General features: G+C 36.3%; 1 protein-coding gene across 4 annotated transcripts in view; it reads left to right on the top strand.

The window, feature by feature from the left end:
* lrba (LPS responsive beige-like anchor protein) overlaps positions 1-22,220 on the top strand; it is a 283,887-nt gene that overhangs the window by 218,214 nt on the left and 43,453 nt on the right. For all 4 annotated transcript variants that reach the window (XM_041260260.1, XM_041260269.1, XM_041260252.1 and 1 more), the window contains 3 exons: positions 6,061-6,201; positions 10,489-10,608; positions 18,171-18,323. In XM_041260260.1, coding sequence (XP_041116194.1) covers positions 6,061-6,201; positions 10,489-10,608; positions 18,171-18,323 — 414 coding nt within the window. The remainder of the gene's footprint in view (positions 1-6,060; positions 6,202-10,488; positions 10,609-18,170; positions 18,324-22,220) is intronic.

Here is a 22,220-nt window from a genome sequence, read left to right as displayed (position 1 = left end):
TATTTCTTAGCAGACGCCCTTATCTAGGGTGACTTACAGCTGTTACAAAATATTGCATAATAAAGAAAGAATACTGTAAATTATAAGTAAGAGAGTTTGACTTAGAGCATTTAAAGGGTTTTATAAGGACCTTTTTATTTCATTTTGTTGCATGTTCCCATGTGTTGCTACGTGTGTATTGTTTGTTTGTTTGTTTGTTTGTTTATTTATTTATTTTTTACATTTTGACCACTTTTGTAAACAGTTAAATTGCATTCCACTGCCTCCAAGATGGCTTCACATGGATCTGTATGGACCACTCAAACTACATTTGCCATCATCCTCCTGCTCATGTGTTTAACTGAGACGGATTTACCAGTGAGCAGGAGGATGTTAGGAAATGTAGCTCTGAGAAATACATGAGGCCATCTTGGAGCGATTATAGAAACAGCCAGAGAGCGCTGCAATTTAAAAATGAAAAAAGAAGTGGTCAAGATGTTGAAAAAAAGAATTAAAACAATACACACCTTACTTAAACAGTTGTAGTAATGGGAACATGTAACACAATAAAATAAAAGGTCCTTATATACCCTTTAAAACTTATAGTAAGTATTTGCATATATGAGTAAAGTCCAGTAAGAACACACAGTATGGTAAAAGTAGTTCAGTGCAGCAAGGTATGGAGCAGTTCAGTGCAAGTACAAGCTGATACAACTGGGTGCCAATCACTCAAGTATGGTCGAGAGTTGTGATGATTACAGATGCTGTCTGAACAGGTGTGTCTTGAGGAGACACTGGAAGGTGGTCAGGGGCAGAGCAGTCCAGATATCTGTGGGTAGGTCATTCCACCACTGAGGGCCAAGGGTGGAGACTCCTAGCCTACAATAGATATTTCCAATCGCATTCTCGTTTAATCTGATAAACCTTTTGATATCGTACAAATATTTAACCTTTAAATTAACGTAGTCCGAAATGATCTTCAATATGTGTGTGTGTGGTGGTTTGACAAATGCATTTACTGCTTTATTTTAAGTTATTGTCTAGCTTGTTAATTGACAAAAATAACGTCTAAACTTTCTCAGTGAATAGTGACTTATCTGTATAGCAAGGACAGTAGCATTTTAATTCTAGGTTCATTTAATCCCAGTTAATCACTTAAAGGCACTGATTAGTCTTGGTATAATTGCAATTGATAATTATTTAGAGAGCTGCCTCTTTAATCATCAGACAGTGTTTCTGCTATTACTGATCAACAAACTAACAACTGATTACAGCCAGTGCTACCATTGCTCAGGCACTATACCTGTAGCTTGGAATTGGGTCGTGTCAGCTGAGGTCAAGAAAAAAAATTTGCCCACTATTGATAGCTAGCTAAAAGACTACTTCAAACTGCCAACAAAGTGTTTTCAAATTCTTGCGTATTTATTTATTTATTTATTTATTTATAACTCCACTCACTACATTTGTTGCCTATTCATTGCCTAAAAACAAGCTCATAACCATTGGCCACAAGCATATAATGTAAGCGACAAGCAAAATCCTATATGGATCACATTTAAGGAAAGTAAAATTAACTACTTTTCTCCCTAAAGATTATAATGATGCAGACACACTTGAAAATACCAGTAGCATAAATCAAACGGTGCAGAATAATGCATTTTGCTGGCGATCTAAATTATAGAGGTGTTAATATTAACTAATTTATTATAGAGTGCCTGACCCCAAGAACAAAAGAGGAATATTGCTCAGTCTGAATTAGTTTTAACTCTCTGAAATGTAGACACAAGCTATGTGTGAAGGTGTTAAGGGGAACCCTTCTCCAGTCGCGGGAGTAGATTACAGAAAATAAAGTGAATAATACCAGCCAACTACTGTAGCCAACCTGTCAGAGAAACTTAATATTTTATAGGCTTTACATAGAGTTAAGGCTTCAGACAATGTAGATGTGCTTTATACTATGTCAATTATGATCAAACCATATTACTTTTGAAAGGGTAAACCTGTGATGTTTTTCACCCTATCTGAATTATGGATGAGAAGATGAGCACTGTATTAGGAGGAGTGAGTGCATTTAATTTTGATAGCTCGGCTTAAATTATTTAAAACCATTCAAAGGGGAAACGAGCAATAACCATGCATCAAGTCTGTGTAATGGACCCTGTTGTGGGACCACGTGGGTTTGGTTTTAAGACAAGACAATAATAGTGGACATCTGCCCTAGACAGGAATGCTGAATAAATCACAAAGCTGTGAAATGAAATGCCCTTTGAAAGATAAAATACAATTGCGGAGTGTAATTGTGTAGAAACACCTGCAAGATGAAAAGTCATATCCAAGCTATACAGACAGCATGGGGTTTAAAGTAATAGGCCGTATTTACTGAGCTTTTTATTTAGGGCACAGCTTTACTACAATCTTTAAACCAAGTACTGGAGGCAGTGTGGTCCAGTGATTAAAGTCCAGGGCTTGTAACCAAAAGTTCGCCGGTTTAAATCCCACCGCTGCCACTGACTGACTCGCTGTTTGACCCTGAGCAAGTCACTTAACCTCCTTGTGCTCCATCCTGCGGATGAGATGTCAAATCAATGGCCTATTGTAAGTGACTCTGCATATAATGCACAGTTCACAGCTTACCTCTGTAAAGTGCTTTGTGAAGGTGGTCCACTATGAAAGGCGCTATGTAAAAATAAAGATTATTATTACTCATTATTTTTTCATGCATTCCATATTGGCAATACATTCTACAGTCATTCTACACAAAATTAATGCCTCTCATTAACTGTGGGTTTAATTGTTACTATTTAACCCTTTTTGTTAATGGTCCTGTTGTAGGTTTTTCATGCCTTTGCAATTTAATTTTAAGATTTCTTCCTATAAATAGTTAAATAAAAAAGGTAAATTGAAGAGGCAGAGCCTGAACCTGCCCTCAAATCCCCCAGTCCCACCCCCCTCTGTGTTAAATGGGTACATCCTGTCTGATATGGCCCCACTACCTGCTGTGCTTGTTGAAAAACATCAGACATTAACAAAGCACCATCATATTATTAGCCATTAGAAAGTGCTCCTGTTTACAAACCAAATCATAACTGACGTTCAAGCAGAGTGATTCGTAGCCGAGTGATGCCTTTTAAACAGATCTGGAGGTAGAGAGTGTATTTGCTTTCAAGACAAGCTGCAAACGCACAGGGCCAGTTCCCTTTAATGGCTGATATGCATTTCTTTATTCTGTACAATCTGCTTGCGGTCTGGAGAAAAGGCTCCACGCCCTGCCTCTGATACCTCACTTGCCTTGCCTTGTGCTGTCTGTTTATTTGTGCTTCGTATTGCCTACTAGGTTGAAACATGTCAGCAATAGCTACTTTTCACTTTCCTGAGTTCTGACAGCCCAAGCGCTGTGCTCAGTCAAGCTTTCACACCCTGGGGAGTCAAATGGGAGGGAGGTCAGTCTTTTGGATACCCACTTCTTTATTTTATTTTTTTATTTATTTGTTTTCCTTCCTAGCAAATCTCAGCAATCTTTTATTACATTTGCTTTTTTCATATTGTTGAACAATATCAGTTTTTCTTTCTTAGCATCAGTGCTCCTGCCTTCTAGCACTATGATAGAAATAGGTCATATGGGACCAATGTCATCTGGGGCCGAAGCTATGAACATAGTGTGACATACTGTCGTTACAGAATATAGTTTCGTTGTAGAATTTATGTTTTTAGATGGAGTGATTATGCCCTCTTGGGTTCTCTTATCATAAACTTTAACCTCTGTGTGACATCGGTTGCAGCGGAAGATCACATTGTCTTAACTCTTGGGCTGACTGCTGGCTAGCCTCGCATAAAATTAAAAGGGTTGAGTCAGAGGGATGTGCCTCTCTTCCTTTCTCTCCTTATCCATTCTGTGTTATTTTAAACCAAGGGCTCCATGAGCAGGAGACCCGAGGATGCACAAAGTGTATTTGCCTGGAAAAAGAATGACAGGAAAATTTGTTATATGCTAGAATCAACTTTGATTTAAGCTGTGAAGCACAGATACAGACAGTATATACAGTAGTCATTTTTTGGATGTGTGGAGGAGTATCGTGGCAATACCACTGTACATTAACATCAAAAAGACAACCTTACTATACATAATTGATAGTTTTGGTGTGTTATTTTATCTCACCTATTAATATATATATTTAAGATGTAAAGTATTTATATACATTTAGTAGAGTATATAGGTAATAACAATATGGTCCAGACCAGTATGTGCATTTATACGATGACAGTGTAAACATTTTTTATTTTTCAAAAGGTACCAGTATACTAAGCATTTACTAATTCTATTAACACCATAAAGTCATATTTACTGGTAATGCATTTTTACTGTTTAAAAATGATCTTGCTGTTTTAAAGAATCATCATCTTCATAGATAATGCATTTTAAAAAGCTTGCATAATATGCAAGTCATGATGATGCTGCTGTATGAGAAACATTTTAGTATCATAATGGATATTGTGGTTAGCTAACTACGCAAGTGAAGATGTGTATCCCACCAATTAGGAGTTAGCTTTAGTTTGGCACAATCTATTGAGTAGAGCCAGATCAAGACTGCCCTATATCTCTGTACATTACAGTATATGATTGTGCATTGTATATTTTAAAGCTACAGGAATTACATAACTTATCTTAACCTGTGACGTTTCAAACACTCAAGATTATTTGTATGAAATTGCATGAAACAGAAGTTACCTGAGGGTATGTGTCATTCAATTTCAATTAATTTAATTAAAAATGAACCTTTTCTAGTATTATCAGAGTCCTATTTAGTTCCTTATTGTAACAATGTTCAGCATTCAGATATTTATTCAAATGCACGGCAATTCTGAATTGTCTATGTTCTGCATTGCGTAGGTTCATCATTTAATAAATAAGAGAAAGTATTGTAATACATACATGCTGTGCGAGTCGGTTGGGGGAAAAAAATGGCGCTGCTACATTCGTAGAAGAATGCTTTAACAAATGTGCCCTGTAACTGCTGTACAGCTAATTAAAAACATTTAAGCACCTCATTTATTAGACCAGTTGTCAGGGAAATATTGGCCAGCCTTGGTAGAACATATTAGCCCAATACATTGTCTTCACTTTATCATAAACCTTCGGGGGATGCAGTGATATACAGCACTGTCACTGCAGATCTATTGTGAGAAGGTTTCCACAATGTACTGTGCTGTGCCATTAATTTATAGCAGTAAACAATGTGTAGCACTCGAGCCACGGCAAAGCAGAGTTTTTTAATGAGGTGGATGTTATTACTGCAATAAATCAGTGCACTAGTGTAATGTATAATGCAATGTGTGTATTCCCGCTGTAACTTCACTGAGTAAGCCGATAGTGTATCACTGTCAGCAGTACAGTCTCACTGCAGAGCTACACAGTCTGCCTCTTTGATGGGTGCCTGGCTGATCTGCTTCTACAGTAAATACAGAAAGAGCAAAGAAATAAAGGATGTCGAGTAATTTTCCCTGCTGTGCACCCAACTGTTACAATTGTTGCAGCAATCAATATTGTAGATGCGTTCTGGATGGATTTACCAGTGACACTGTTATTGTATGAAAGCAATGGAATCGATTTTAAATTGGCTAGGGCTCTATATTCAAAAGGGCGGTATTTCATTACAATTGATCCGGAGGCAAGACATTGGGAGTAATAAAAAACTGAACTGGATCAAAATGATTTTTTAAAATGAGTAACTGAATAATGGAGTAAATCTATGAGAATTTGATTTGGGATTCTGTTCAGGGCTAATGTTATTTATTTGGTTTTGTATTTGGTTTTGTGGGGGTATTTTCTTACATGTTTTGCCTTTTTAATGTCCAGCAGTTGAAAAATCAACCATTCAATATTTTTTTTACGTTGTATTGTTCTTAATTAAATAATTAGTTCATGTCCTACCCATTTATTACACCGCCAGTTGAAGAAGAACATTAATATTTCTTGATGTTTTTATGCCTGCTTAGCTATTAAGAGAAGTGTACAATTAGTACAGCAATGATAAGATGTCAATTTTATTGATTTATTTATTAATTTATTTATTTTATTTTAAGCCCATAGGAGCTCTCAATCCAAAGAGAGCAGCCTTCTTCTGTGATCGCTTTGAATCCTGGGAGGATGACCACGTCCCAAAGTTTCACTATGGCACCCATTATTCAACTTCAAGCTTCTCACTCATGTGGCTGCTGAGAATAGTAAGTACTCTACCAATTTGGTACCATTTTTGCATTTTTTGCTTTTTATATTCTGTTCTGTGTAATATGTATTAAAGAGTAAGTAGTGGGTTTTCTAAAAATCTAGTGTTACATATTAATAGTATAACAGTTATACTATTAATATGACACATACATTTAAAAATGTTTGTAAATTTTCACACTGTAATATTGAAGTACTATTCCTGTGTTAAAATTGTTCTTGTTCAATATACTAACCTTATGTTATATAATATTTCTTATATTGCTTAAAAATGCGCATAGTAAAATACTTCTGGCCTGCCTACTCCTAACTTTTTTCAAATTTGGTCCCCTTAAAGAGCCCTTGAAGAGCCCTGCCTTGCATACCAAAATATTATTTTATTTGACCTAAATGGGCTTTCTTCCACTGTGATTGTAGTCCACCACTTCAAGGAAATTAACACCACGATGGGGAATGTGTTACAAGTTAACATATATGGCGAAAGCCACTAAAAAGAATCAGCTGCATATACAATATTGTAAGAGTCAATTGTTTTTTTTCTTGTGTGCCCAGTTCAAAACTTTTAAGGGAATGTTTGTAACTCTGGAACCTTGACTGGCTGATTGGAACTCAATGATTTATAATTAAGCACTAAAAGTCTGGGGGTGGGGGGGGGGCTGTTCTTGTTGCCTTGCTGACAGGCACCAGGTCCAGTGAAATGAAAACAAGTTCCAGCTGAGGTCTAAGCATATGATAATAAATCAGCATGGTGTTATTAGAGCTTGCGTTGGAACACTAAGTTGCTACTGCATTGATGAGTAAAACATCTCCTCACATGGAAGTATTCAGCAGGGTTGGGAAGGTGAAATTGTTTTGTATAACTGGATGCATCATCCACTCTCTAGGCCAATATGGCCCCAGCGAGTTCCAGGCACTGGATAGTGTTATTCTGAACTATGTAACTGGGAGTGATAACTGTGTCAGCGTTATAGCAAGTGGAGCTGGGGGTGAATGTTACTGAGGGTGGGTGGAGGCAAGGTAAGCAGTGTTAACAGCAAAATAGATGTGCTGCTCCTTTTTATGGCAAACCATATGTCATTCAGGATATAACCAATTTTTTTTTATTACATTTTTATAGTATTGTTTTTGACCCTGGTTACTGTTAAACATGGCCAAATTTGCGCAAAGAGAAATGTGAGGATTCTTAGTAAAAAGGAGTACTTTTTAAGATAAAATAGCCTGGATGCAATGAGCCACAGAACTGTTGCTGCTCCTTTTAGCTGATGCAGCTACATATATTTGTGTTGGTGGATAGATGATATTGTAGTTGTATTGATGTGCTGTAAGTCTCATGTGCTGTGGTTATTTTGTCAGACAGATAGAAGAGATATTCATTGCCGATAATCATTGTTTCATAACAGGGTTTAACTGTATTATGCATTAACGAATAATATTGCTAAAATAGTCTGCATTCTTTATTAGTAAAACAAGTTCTCAAATAACTTAGACTATCACAGAAATCTCCATTAATAAAGCTAGTTAACATGCTACTAGCTGACATAAACCCTAGTAAATAATAGTCTGAGCATAATTTAAGGTAATTATCCACTAGTACATACTAAGGGATTGTTTAACTAAGACCCAACATTTTACTTGTGGCTTTAAGGTTATTATTATAATTAAAGCAACAAGCAGGCCCTTTAACAGCAAGATCCTGAACAACACTTCTGCAACTAGCTCCAGGTGTGGAAGAGCAAGAAAGATTTCTGCACCCTGGAGGTAACAGTTGTCTTCATGAGGTGCATTTCATTTTCCATTGTGGCTTAGTCTGCAGTACATATTTAATATATGAATCAGTAAAGAAAATAAGTGAGGCAAGGTTGGACAGTAAATCTGACTTTATATATATTTTTTAAAATGTAGCTGATGCAGCATACGTAAATAAATAAATAACAGAAAATGTTTTTGAAGTTCATACCGTGCAGTCAGCAAAGTTTCTCCGTCTCCATCTGGTTTGCTGACTGCTTCATAATCTAGTCAATATCCTGCCCGTCATTTGTTTTCGTCGAGTTTTTTGAATTTCCGAGTGTTCCAGTGTTTGGAGCATCTTTCTATTGTGTGTTTTGTAATTCAGTGTAAATCAATGTTGTAAAGAGAGGCATTCCTTTGAAGTGGGCGGGACTAACAGTGATGTGAACCAATAACATGACAGACGGAGACTATTAACCGGTGGTGTAAGGATGTGAGGGCAATAGTTAAATCTATTCCTGCTATGATGATGTTTTAACCAATCACAGGCCAGGATTTCCAATCGCTGATTTATCTCTGCGGCAGTCCAATCATAAGTGAGCGGAGGCGGGACATAAACAGTTGAAGGTCTTTAGTAGGTTTAACCAATGGAAGTGTCAAAGATCTGCCCCTTGTTTTACAGCTGTCCAATCATTAGTGAGCAAAGGTGGAACATAAATATGCTAGGGTAGGGTGTAAGATAAGCTGAATTTTGCAAATATTGCTTAGTATAGAGACCATTATTGAGAATTAGATTGAGAACTTCAAAGTAATATTTCCATTTGCTTTTTACAAATTAAGACATTGTAGTTGATTTGGGTCACGACTAGAAAAAAAATGGGGGTATTCACCACAAATACCTGAACTGAAATAGGAAGGGAAGGGATATACTCGCCACTTACAAAATTGAAATTATTACTGGTAGCTGTCAATTAAAAAAATTGTACTGCTGGAACTGGATTTTGTTCAGTACAGAAAAGACGATATGGAACAGCACTGGCTACAGCAGTTTAGAATGTCCAACAAAGTAAGCACAAAAACATGAGCGATCCACTGTAAGTAACACTCAAAGCTTTTGGACAAGCGTAGATTAATGTTCAACTCGATGAGCAGAAGCTTAGGGATGCAGTGCATCACAATGAGCAAGAAAGAAAAAATCATCAGGTTCTTAAACGCTTGATTGATTCGGTTGTTTACCTTGGCAAGCAATAACTGGCAATCAGGGGGGAACAGTAAAGTTACCAACTCCTCAAATAGAGGTAATTTTGTGGAATTACTTTCTCTGATTTCTGACTGACAGCATGTTTAGTAATCACTTGTCAGTAGCCACAGTTTTCTTGGGTACCTATAACAAGATTCCGAGCGGCTCAATTTCTTTGGTGCCTCAGGTTCTGCTACATGCAGAAGTACAGGAAGGAAGCCAAGTACGCTGCTGTAATGGTAAATTAAACAACCGATGTTGGAAACGCAGCTCAGCTGTCTTGTGTTTTCAGGTGTGTGACTGACAGTGGCCCAAAAGAACGGTTGTTCTGTGAAAATGTGTTACATTTACTAAAATAGTAATAATAATAATAATGCTTTTAAAAAGACCACATTCCCATTGGCTTATTTTTTTTTTTTTTTACATTCTTTTGTTTTTTTAGTATTACTATGCAGGACACCTGCTATAGTTAATAATTTGCAGATTAATCTACCAATTAATCAACAAATGATCATAAATTAAGAATTATAAGCCAGTTTTGCATTTGACCTTAAGGGGAAGTAAAAGGTCACGGTCAAGGACCTTCTTGGATGAATATAGGGGTTCCTATATGTGTTCCATAGTAACTGTGCGGCCATACTGTTTTACGCACAAACACCAATTTTGAAAAAGCCAGTTGTATTGTCAATTTGGAGTTAATCAAATAAACTGTTTTTTAACTGAAGCAGTTTTAAATTTAAGAAGAAAATGTAGATCTGGCAGCCATCTTGTTTTACAAAAGAACATCATTTTGCCCTGTTTGAATTCCATTGTCCCCAGGATGATGCCTACCAAGTTCAGATTTATTTGGTTAAATGGCTTTCAGACAGAAGCAGTTTGATGTTTGGGTGAATTTGGTGGTGGCAACCATTTTGATATAAAAATTTATCGCAGCAACTTCTGCTTTACAAACTTGAAGCGGGTTTGGTTGTTTATATGCATACGTAGTAATCAAAAGGTCATAGGAAATGTCGGCTAAAATCAACCAAGGGTATAATAGCATACAACGTTAAAATAAGGTAAGTTACTTTGAAAGTATGAAATAAGTCAAGTGAAAAACTTTTCACTTTATCTATCCTTAAGTGTAGAGATTACATGCACAAAACTAACTTGTCTGTTGAATAACTTTATACAAATAACCTAAAGGGCTATGTTCTGTGCTGTGAATCGCTGGTATTTGCCAAATAATTGTTGTTTTCTTCGCAAAGTACAGGATTGGAGTATTTTCTCACAGCAGACATTTGATTTCCATGCATCATTCGCTACATTTTATTTCCAGGAGCCTTTCACCACATTTTTCCTGAACTTGCAAGGGGGGAAGTTTGACCATGCAGACAGGACTTTCTCATCAGTGTCGAGAGCATGGCGCAACTGCCAGAGAGACACCTCCGATGTGAAGGTAACATATATCTATTTATTAAACTTATACAGTAGACAGTTGGCTTAATGGTTTATTGAATTGATAATAATCATATTTCAAGTTTCTAAAGCTGCTAACAACATGCATTTCATGCATTTCATAGTGTGGTTAGGTATCATAGGCCGCTTAGCAAGAATTTACCATATGAATATCTTTTCAAATATCTTTTCCATGTTTTATAAGCAATGTATATTGGTCTAGACATCCTGAAATGATCGTTTATAAATAACACTTACTGTATATTTGTAAATGTTCTGCAAAGGTAAGATACAGCTCCTGTTATGTAAGTTATATTTAGGCTTGCTACTTTTTTGATATTAATCTGTAAAGCTTGTTAAACGTCGAATTCCCCAAAAATATGACAGACTGAAATAGATTTATATAGGACAAACATCGGTAAAACCACCTGCAAATTTTTTTCTTAATAAAAAAGAATCATTTAGAAATCATCTGTAGTTTGTGTAGTTTTTATACTTACTGTCTGTCCAGTCTCTGTTCTGCTCGGAATGGCTAGGAGTTGCTGTCAGTCAGCTCAAGGGTCTGTTAGTACTGTAGTTTCACTGTCACTGTCACCCTGTTCTGACATTGTAGACTGAAGCAGCCCTAGAATGCTCTCATTCGTTTAAAGGACTGTCAATCATCAAGACCTGCACCAACTGTGCACTTTCATTTGCCAGCTCCAGCGCCTGTTATTCAAAGCGCCTAGTTTGAAATTAGCGGGTTAAAATGTAGGTAAGCTTTTGCTATAGGTATACGGACACAGTTACTAGTTTGATTTCAAAATGATGCGCAAGAGGAAAGCACAATGATTATTGTGCACAATACCCTGACTGACAGCTGAAGTCTCCGTGGCAGGACGAAGCAGGCCCGTCTGCCTTGCCTTCCAGTGATTGAGTCCAGCTGTGCTGAAACAGGAGAGGGGGAGCTCAGACTCCGAATAATAAGCACAAGTTAGTTCTGTTCAACTATCTAATGTTTTGTTCTTTGCATATTTTTACTAGTAAATTTATGCTATGTGTGCTGCCTTTTCTACGGTTTATTTCAGAACTTTTTTTTAATTTGTGTAGGATCTTTCGTTACAAAATATAGCTCCACTGTGACCAAACGTTATTTCAATTAGAATGTTGGTAACCATGGTTTTGTTGCATGTTGAATATGATAAAGGGGTTTCGATAAATGAGACGTTTCGCAATGGCATAAAAAGTCAGTTTTTTTAAAAGCATAAAGATAATTCCCTTCTTGAATTGAAAAATAAAGATCGAAAAAATGGTAAATTCTTTCTAAAATAAATGTTGATATTAATTGGCGATTGGCAAAAAACTAAAAAAAAAAACTAATAGTAGCAAGCCTAGTTATACATCTTTATTGGGATTTGTGTATTCAGTCATGACTGAAAATTAGTCATTTCACTTTTATTTATTTTTTCAGAATTTACTCAGAAATTAAATCAAACACCGATTTACCTATCGGACCAATAAATTATTTTCTTTATTAAATAATCTCTGTTAACCTTTCTGCTCCCAACCCACACTCGTATTTCTTTTAGAAGCCCCCAATGAATTGATAGATGTATTATTTTGATTGGTTGTCCAAATATCTATTGGGTTGCCTGCGCCTGCAGGCTTTTGTTTTTTGAGGGAGGAGTCACGTGAACTGGCTGCACAGATACGACTCGTCAGTAGGTATCGCCCTTTAATAAAGAAAGCTGAAGCATATGTGTGGTCACAACCAATACTTGTCATTCTACCGTGAAAGCCTCAGGGTTTGTGATCAAAGGATCAGACTAATCCTGATTTTGCTTAACTGGGGTATAACCTTTACTTGAACCTTTTCGGAATTATTCCTTCTAAGGTGGTTTTTGGGAGTCCATTGTGAAACCATGCTACTCACACAACAGTCTCCTGAACCCTTCAAAGGCTGAAAGGAGGATTTAACAAGCGTCAGTCCCTTTTAAAATATTCATGGTAATGCAGCAGGTTTTTGTTGCCACAATTGATTTTGGCTGTTATTTATGTATTGGTTCATTGCCGATTTGGGTTCATAAAATATTAAAGCATGTGGTTTACATTCGGAGTAACACATGAATGCAAAACACACTTTAAGACTAAATTTGGAGATTGAGATATATATATATTATATATATATATATCATATATATATATATATATATATATATATATATATATGTATATATACATATATATATATATATATATATATATATATATATATTATATATATCATATTAATATATGGTATACGTATGTGTATATATCTAAAGTATATATATACACACATATATATACATATGTATATATACATATATATATACATATATATATATATAATATATGTTATATATATACATATATGATATATGTGTATGTATATACATACATACATATATGTGTGTGTATATATATGTATATATGTTTTGTTTTTTAGAGGTATTAGTGCTATACTTTGTTGTTAGTTCATGCTATGCTCACACTGTTTTTTTATATTAAATGTATATCTTTTCTGGTATCAAAATAGGATTTTCTTTCTCCATTTTGATTTTTTTTTGTATATAGAGACAATTAATGTATTTCAAAATTCTATTTTATGTAAATATTATTTAGATATAGGTATGATTTCATATTTATATATTGATATTTAGCATTATAATTAGCAGAGTTAATTAAAATCTTACATCAAAATAAGTGGTTATAATTAGTTTAACCAAAATAGTAATGAAACTGTTTATTCCATATTTCCATTTTTTTTTTTAATTCACAAATTACCTTTTAAAAATATTTAAATCTCAAAACCATTTACAAGAATACTGTAACTTGAGCAAAGAATTAGAATTTAGAGTTGTCAATAACAGATAATGAAAATTGATCAGTAGATTAATTAATGCTGAGATAGTTTGGAGTCCCCACTTGGATAGTGCGAGACGACGCTCACACACTGCTGTGTGTGTTTCTGCAAAAAACATATATAACAGAAGCACAATAGTGCCACTGTAGGTAAGAAAAGGGGATATTATAGATAATTAGTAATGGAAAAAGGACACTTAGACCAAATGCATGTTTTATTGGTGTTCTTGTTTTGCTATTTTTATTAATCGATAACAATAGTTATAATAGATTAAATACTGCAGCATACATGTAAGAAGCAGTCCACTTTAATTGAATATTTCTAAGTTAAAGATTCAGCATTAATTAGTCTTATTTTATTGCCGGCATGATTGTTACTAAAACACTTGTGCACAGACCGATTGCTGCATTGCTTAATGGGAGGATTAAAAGAAAAGAAATTAAACAGATACTTCCATCATAGAATTTTACATTATTAATATTATAATTAAACAACATTTACTATGAAAAGAGTCTTCCTTAGTTTGTTCAACACTAAGGCACTTAGTGAGCTGGTTTCCCAGCTGGCTCATGCTCGCAGCCATCAACATCATAGGGGGGAGTGTGTGAACTATATGTGTGTAAGACACTGCACTACCACCACCAGCCTACAGGGGCAGTACTGAGAAAAATGTTACACCCTTGGGAACCCCCCAGGTCTAGGGGTCTAGGTATCATTTTAAGTTGATTTAAAGGCTTTGCCAAGTGGGGACTTGGCAAAGTCTTTATCAAACATTTAAAAAAAAAAAAACAGATCGAAACTCTCATAGCTCAGTCGTAATGTACTCTGGGAATGTAGTTTATTGGTATCCACTGTTAATCACACATTAAAAACTTCAAATCCCATACACCGCCAATTTCACTCATTTATCAGTGCGATGGCTCATTTCCAGACAGTTTGAAAACGTGTCAAACCAAGATGAGGAGATAACAATTTATTTTCATGTGATTGGAGAAGTTCCAAAAGAAAACCGTGATGAAGAAAATTGAGATATGTCAGCGTCTTTACAAGAAATGAGCAATGAAGGTATTTAGTAGTAGTAGTAGTATTTCATAGCCAATAGAAGAACCACACCCAGCTATTCAGTAGCAGCTGGTGCACCAGCTGCCCAATGGCAGCCAGTGAAAAAATTCGGGTTTAGCATTCCCTAAACAAAAGGGGGTGCTGACAAAGATTAGCCATTAACTAATTAAAAGAAAAACCCGTCAAAACGACAGCAAATTAAACAGTCAGAGAAAAAGGGGGGGGGGGGGGGGGGTACAGAGCATGCCATCTAGAGCCTGCTGGTCGACAAAGGCCATCCTGTCGCCAGCAGACTCCGCATGGGCGTGCTATAAATTAACTCGGGACCGGACCATGGCCCTGAACATGGCTCAGCAATCAGAGACCCTCCCCGGTGGTCTTACACTTCCTGGTCATGTAGATGGCCAGTCTAGCAAGAGTCCTGGTGGAGCCACGAACAGGGTAAATGAAAAAAAAAGTAAAAACTGCAGCAGCAGGAGGTTCTTTCGGAACAGAAAGAATGGCTGCAGCCTGGCGCAAAGTAGTAGTAGTAGTATTTCATAGCCAATAGAAGAACCACACCCAGCTATTCAGTAGCAGCTGGTGCACCAGCTGCCCAATGGCAGCCAGTGAAAAAATTCGGGTTTAGCATTCCCTAAACAAAAGGGGGTGCTGACAAAGATTAGCCATTAACTAATTAAAAGAAAAACCCGTCAAAACGACAGCAAATTAAACAGTCAGAGAAAAAGGGGGGGGGGGGGGGGGGGGGTACAGAGCATGCCATCTAGAGCCTGCTGGTCGACAAAGGCCATCCTGTCGCCAGCAGACTCCGCATGGGCGTGCTATAAATTAACTCGGGACCGGACCATGGCCCTGAACATGGCTCAGCAATCAGAGACCCTCCCCGGTGGTCTTACACTTCCTGGTCATGTAGATGGCCAGTCTAGCAAGAGTCCTGGTGGAGCCACGAACAGGGTAAATGAAAAAAAAAGTAAAAACTGCAGCAGCAGGAGGTTCTTTCGGAACAGAAAGAATGGCTGCAGCCTGGCGCAAAGAAAATAAATGTGAACTACCGACTCTGACTGCCCGCCGAAAGGGCATGCGGTGTCCGAGTCAGTAGTAGTAGTAGTGGACGGCGAGCCACAGTCATTCTGCCTATGTACAGGTTATCTCTTCAGAGAATTTTTTGTGCTGTAGCCACTGCAGTCTGAAAACGATTATGCAGATGGATCAGTCGGATGTGACAGTCCTGGCAATTTTGGCAATTTTAACATAACTCAAATACCAAACAGTGAGCACCTGCCGTTTTATAAAATAACATGACTTGAGCTCCATATTTTGTTATCACAAGGAACAATATCTGCTCACTATATCTGCTCACTGTAACATATCTGCTCACTATTTAAAATGTAAATAACATTGTGTATGTGCCCAATGAGCCACATATTATATTAATATATATATATATATATATATATATATCATTATATATAATATATATGTGTGTGTGTGTATATATCTGCTATATATATATATATTACTATATAATAGTGATATATATAATATCATAATGGTGGCAATATATAGCTGTGATATGTATATATATATATATATATAATATATATGATACGTCCTTTATTGGATGCAGGTTATGACTATATAGATAACTATAGTAACATATCTATCCTTCTAGTGTATGTCAGGTTCTGCTAAACGAGAGACTTTAATAGTGGACAAGATTTATATATAATATATATATAATACCTGATCAGGGCTGTCTCTGCCTTGGCTATTCTGACCTGACCTTGCCCACAATCTGGTGATCTTTACTGTTGCCTTCAGCTTCCTGAAAGGCCGTAGCTGCTCAAAATGGCCCAGAGGGGTGCAGGAGACCACTGCTTCACTGACCCATGGCAAGACAGGATTGCAGATCAGAGCTGCAGGCCTCTGACATGGCTGTACGGGGCCATTGCACATCATAGCCCTGATATCACCCCTGTATTTTTCTGCTTGTTAAGTGGCATGCAGTTTGAGCTTGTTAAAAGGCAGACACATTTTACACCAGTCACTAGCTGTGAATTCGGGGCTTCTCCAGTTGCCATAAGCATTGACCTTTTGTGGACCTAAGCAGTCATGACTGAAGTAGAAAGGAAGACCGTTTTGTTTTTCCTCCTTTATTGGCTACTATGTGAGGAGGTTAATAATGGTTAGCCAATACGACGTTACTGTTCTGCAGCCAAATTGTAGCAAAGAAACATACACACCCTTTTATTCATTTAAACTTATATTTATTAATCTTGAGGCAAGGGCATTTTTTGCAGTTCTCATTTATGGATAGTCCCCTTTATTAAGACTGGCATACACAAAAAAAATCATAAGTCTTTATTTAGTGGGTTTCCAAAAGCAATACTTTAATTTGCATTTCAGTTGTTTGAAGCTGTGGAGGTGGCAATTCTGCTTAATACATCTGTAAATGAATTGAAAGTTTTGTGTGCATTGTCTATCTACTCTGTTCTGATATCAGACTGTCATAATCTCTCTAATTTGCTGTCTTATCACTATGTGTAGGTCAGCAACGTTACATTGCTATTTAAAAGACTGCATTCATAAGTCTGGTTGTGTGTTCCTTTGTTCAGAAAATATAAAGGAGACAGCAGTTAGGCCTGTTGGCTAAGTGTGCCTGCATGTTTCTGTTATTGGGACATATTGGCATAGAGAGCACAAACTAATAGTGAAATGCATTATCTTTTTGCACATAGTATTTATAGGTCAGAAGTAGTTCAACTCGGGCTACCACTTGCTTTGTAGAACTGTTATTTAAGCCATGGGCCTAGCTGAATCTGTGTGTAGAGTATTTGTTAAAGAAACATGTTTCAATTCAGTATCTCAATAAAATGAAACTGTCAAGCTTCTTATTGTTACCACAGGCTGAAGTTTGTTCATGATGATAATAAGTACATTACATGTCTAGTTTTTGGCAGTCGGCCTGGTTTCTAGGAAACATTTCCAACTGTTTAACCCCTTTTATTTATTTTTTTGTTACTTTTATATTTTTGTTTTTCTCGCAAATCAATTTAATAATAATAATAAAACTTTTTTTATCTCTGCGGTGCCTGGCTGCTTGTCACATTCAGTGGTGCCTTTGATGTGAAAAGTTTAATTCCTTCAGCAGCTTTACATGACAAAAAGTCGCTTATCTGTGATTTTGACAAATGCCAAGGGAAAAGTTATCTTTAGTATGTTACCTAATTTTGCTATTTTGTTTTATGATAATTTCTTCAAATGTAGTCTTTTTTTATAAATACTGCAAACTTACATGAAGTGCAATGTGTAGTTTAGACTTGTGTTTAGTTCACTGCTTTCCTGTTGTAGTAAAGCATCATACCACTGGCTAGGTATTAAGTTTGTAATAAGTAGGTAATTAAGTTTGTTTATTTCATGGTTGTTTTAATTAATCACAGAATAATTAATCTCAGCATAATTCAATCAAATGAATCAAGTACAGTCACACAAGAAAATAACCATAATTTGTCAGTCGCGGTTACACTTTAAAAATGAACATATTTTTCAAAATTGTGATACCAATAAAAAATGCTGGTGTTTCTTCTTCTTCTTCTTCTTCTTCTTCTTTCATTCAGGAATTGATTCCTGAATTTTATTATCTTCCGGAGATGTTTGTCAACTCTAACAATTACAATCTGGGAGTGATGGATGACGGGACAGTGGTGTCTGATGTCGAACTTCCACCGTGGGCTAAAACCCCAGAAGAGTTTGTCCGCATAAATAGACTGGTAAGAGAAGCGTCATCTGTTTGTGTCTGCATGATACTGTGTCAGAGTGCTCTCCAGATTTGAGGGAATTGTTATTTAAAGAAAGGGTTTCATTTTCCTGCCCGGCTAAGATGCCCTGTCACTATCCTGGTGTCTGGACCACCTGTCTCCTATTTATAATTCATTAGCACAGAATTAAACGCATTGGATTGTATGGCACTAATCGTTACACTAATCCTTTGTGAATATGGGCCTACAGTATGACACCTTCAGCCAGTATGCTTACCTTTTCAAAGGAATTTAATCCATTTGTATATGCAGTTGCTTCAGAGCTACATTTTCTTTAAGATAATTGCATGAATGAATTACCTGTATTTGATTATTCAGATTGAGCTCCCATATAAATGTTTACTATAGGAAAAGTTTGGCAAAGTGTAATAAACCATAGTGAAAACATGGCTAAGCATAGGTAAGAATTGTAAAGCCAAAAGAGGTGCAATAAAGCATATTTTAAAAGATGGTAAACTATGGTAAATGCTTAGTATAACCATGAAAGAAGTGTTGGAAAACTGCAAAATTACCATGCAAATTTAGTGTGGTAAACTTTAAGGGTCTCCACAGCAAGCAGGTAATGACACTCAGGTGAGACCAATGGTGGTGGTTGCTCTAATTTGCAAATACAATTGAAACATTTGCGCAGACGGCTGCTCTCAACAGAGGCTACGAAGAACTTTATGGAGAGCAGCACTCAGCTCAGATTCAAGCAGCTGTTTCTTTTGAGTCAAATTCTTTTTTAAATTATATTTCATTTTCTTGTTAATTTGTTTTACCGTTGGAATCATTGTTCACATGCTGTGACCCCAAAACAGCTGGAAAGTGCTGAAGATATGCAGAGATTTCTTGTTATAGTATTTTTTGGGCTAACTCATTGCTCATACATAAACAACACCATTATTAATCCTGATTCTTATTCATCTAATCCCAGTGAAGTAATTCCGCCTCTAATTTTAATGCGTAGAATGCCAGTGTTGCAGGGTTACATGGGCAATTTATTCCAGATAGGTGTCATCTGATACTTATAGGAGATTACATTTTAAAGTGTAAGGCTGGAGTTACTGGAGTCACATTACTTTTGTATTATTTAGATTTCCAAATACAAATAAATGTGCAGTACTCTTATCCATAGTAGTTCTTTAATAAAACACTCTTTTTAATGGTTTCTGATCATTTTTTTTAAGCATACAACTTCTTTTATACTAAATATAACACCCTCATTTATTTCTGTTTTTTCAGAAGGCATTGATTAAAAGGAGTACCAGTGTTTATTTAATTTTTGTTATTAGTTTTTTTTTTTTTTTTTTTTTGGCAAATTGAATACAATGATTGCAGCTCATGAAATTTAGACGACTTTGATCTGTGACCTTTTTTTGTGGTGCTAATCAGGTTCCTGATATTATTACGCTTTGCTCATTAATCATTTTTCCTGTGGCCCGTCTCGCAGCCAGACGGCTCAGGCCCCTGTTTACAGCCCCAAGTTGGCAGACTCCTCTTGCCTTCCACCTAAGCTATGGTGCGATACTTTGGCTTCATACGACCAGAACTGCATCAAGCTGTGTGCTACAATTAGTCAGATGGCCGTTAGGTTGAACAGGGATATAGTATTGCAGCTGTCTATCTTTAAGTACCATAGCCGTGCTGAGAACAGATGATCTATAGGATGAGCTGTAATTACGGATGGTACAGTACCAGGTCAGAGCAGCAAAGTCCAGCATTAATTAGCTGGCACTGTTGTGACAGTCTTTTTCTATACCATATACTTGACTGCTTGTTTCTGGAACATTTATTTAAGAGAGCAACACGTTAATGAAATAAATTAAGGTAGTGTGTAATTATAGGTTATTTTATTATAGTAAATGTATATACTACAGTCTTTCTGCCTCAAAATAACAAATACTAAACAGTAATACTGTAACTTACTGTTATTTCCCTAATTGCAACTTTTTTCTTTGTTGTGTAGGCATACAAAACAGTCCACATACTGATCACTGCCAGAATCAATAGACTTGCCTTTTAGTAAACCTTCTGGTGTGTGCACGGACAGCACATCGATTGCTACAACATTCTCAGACAGGCAAACTTAGCAAGCTGAGATAACTAGAAAGCAGCAATGATCTTAAAAGGAGGAGAGGAAAATAATTCTATAATTAATAATTTTTTTCAGCTACATAGCCTATTTTTCCGGAGTTTAAAAACAAGAAATCTAAAACTGTTTGTTACAGCATATGCAGCGTAATGCTGAGTTACACTGCCTGAGGGGACAAAATACAACGTTCCTCAGTTTTAGGGAGCCACAAACTGTCAACCCAACTGACAGAAATTTGAATCTTCCAATTTACTTATTTTTAACCCAGATTGCAAAACTGTGTTAAGACCCAAATGCTGTAATTTATATGCAGTAGATCTCCTGTAGCTTGTGAGACCACAAGTTTTCGTATTGCACTGTATTAATTAGCCAGTTGCAGTCATGCTATAATTCATTGCATATTTTAATTTGTTTTAATACCTCACATATATTAAACAGATGCATTAAAAAATGCTGAAATGGTTAAAGAAATATACATCAAAGCGTTTTTATTGTATTCTGCTGTATGGCTTTTTTACTTGAGGCCCACATGTAACAGCAACCAGCTTTCAGATTGGCATCTGTTTTAACACCCTCTGTTCTGCTGATTCACAGATCTCTTAATTAGTACAGTACAGGGAGAACATTAAAAAAGAACAGAAATGCACTTGTCCACTACAATTTGTTAGAAGCCACCTCTTGTAAAGAGAGATTACATTTCCTTTTGGGCTAGCAAATAAAAACTTGGAATGAATTAATATTAATGCATATTAAAATAATTTGGTGTACACCAGTATAAAATAAATACCAAATACTGGTTTGGGAAGAGCCCTGCTAAATTTCTCTAACATGTAATGTGGATGGTAATAGTTTCAAAATGTAGTGATATTTTTCTGAGATAAATAAATTGAAGGGACTCCATTCCTAGGAATTCCTTCACAAACCAGTCCAGGTATGAAATGTAGTTTTGGCCCCGCTGCCAGGCAGAATAAGCTTTGAGAGATAATTAAAAGGGGTCCTTGAGGCATTGGAGCCTCCTAATGACTGATAACTGGCATTATCGAGTGTCATCTGGTTCCTGAAGCAGAATGAGAAATTTGTAATGAGACCCTGGCCTCCGAAAGGGAGAGAGATACGTGAAGAATTAATGGGGTGTTTCATTCTTTATCACATCTGCCACTAATGGTGTGAAAGTAATACAGCAAGAACAGAAACAGCAGGAGAAGAAAAGAAGACAGAATCCTGATAATTTTTTTTATTATTATTTCAGATGATTAAAATAGGGAACTAGAAAGTAGATTTAATGCATGGGCAGTTGAAAGTGTAGATTGAACTTTAAATAGCGTTTTATAGGTATTTCTTATGCTGATCTGTAGCACGTAATAATAAATTGCATCTCACATATTGTACATTAGAAATTTTCTTTTGAGTAAATGTGATCTGTTTTAGGCTATTTTCTTTTTAAAATAATCAAACGGTGTTGCTCCAGGGGACATTAGCCATTGATTGAAAATGTAATCAGAGTATTAAAAGTGATGATAAATTCTGATGATGTCTCCAGAATAAAGAAATGCAAGCAGGTTTTAAAGCAACCTCTAATTACCAACAAAGAATAGCAATTGAACAGGGGGGTCATTTTGACATAAACAATGTCTATCAGTGTTTGCGAGTCTGTTTATGTGGGTCAACACAAGTGTGTAAATCCACCTCTCTGCCCATTATGCACTTATGAAAAGTCTTTATATTTTCAATTGCAAAGCAACACACTTCTCACATTTAGGATAAGAGCTACAAGA

This window comes from Polyodon spathula, chromosome 1 (assembly GCF_017654505.1).
Source record: "Polyodon spathula isolate WHYD16114869_AA chromosome 1, ASM1765450v1, whole genome shotgun sequence".
Taxonomy (NCBI): Eukaryota; Metazoa; Chordata; class Actinopteri; order Acipenseriformes; family Polyodontidae; genus Polyodon; species Polyodon spathula.
The sequence above is the reverse complement of the archived record's forward strand: the minus strand, read 5'-3'. Positions and strand labels throughout refer to the sequence as shown.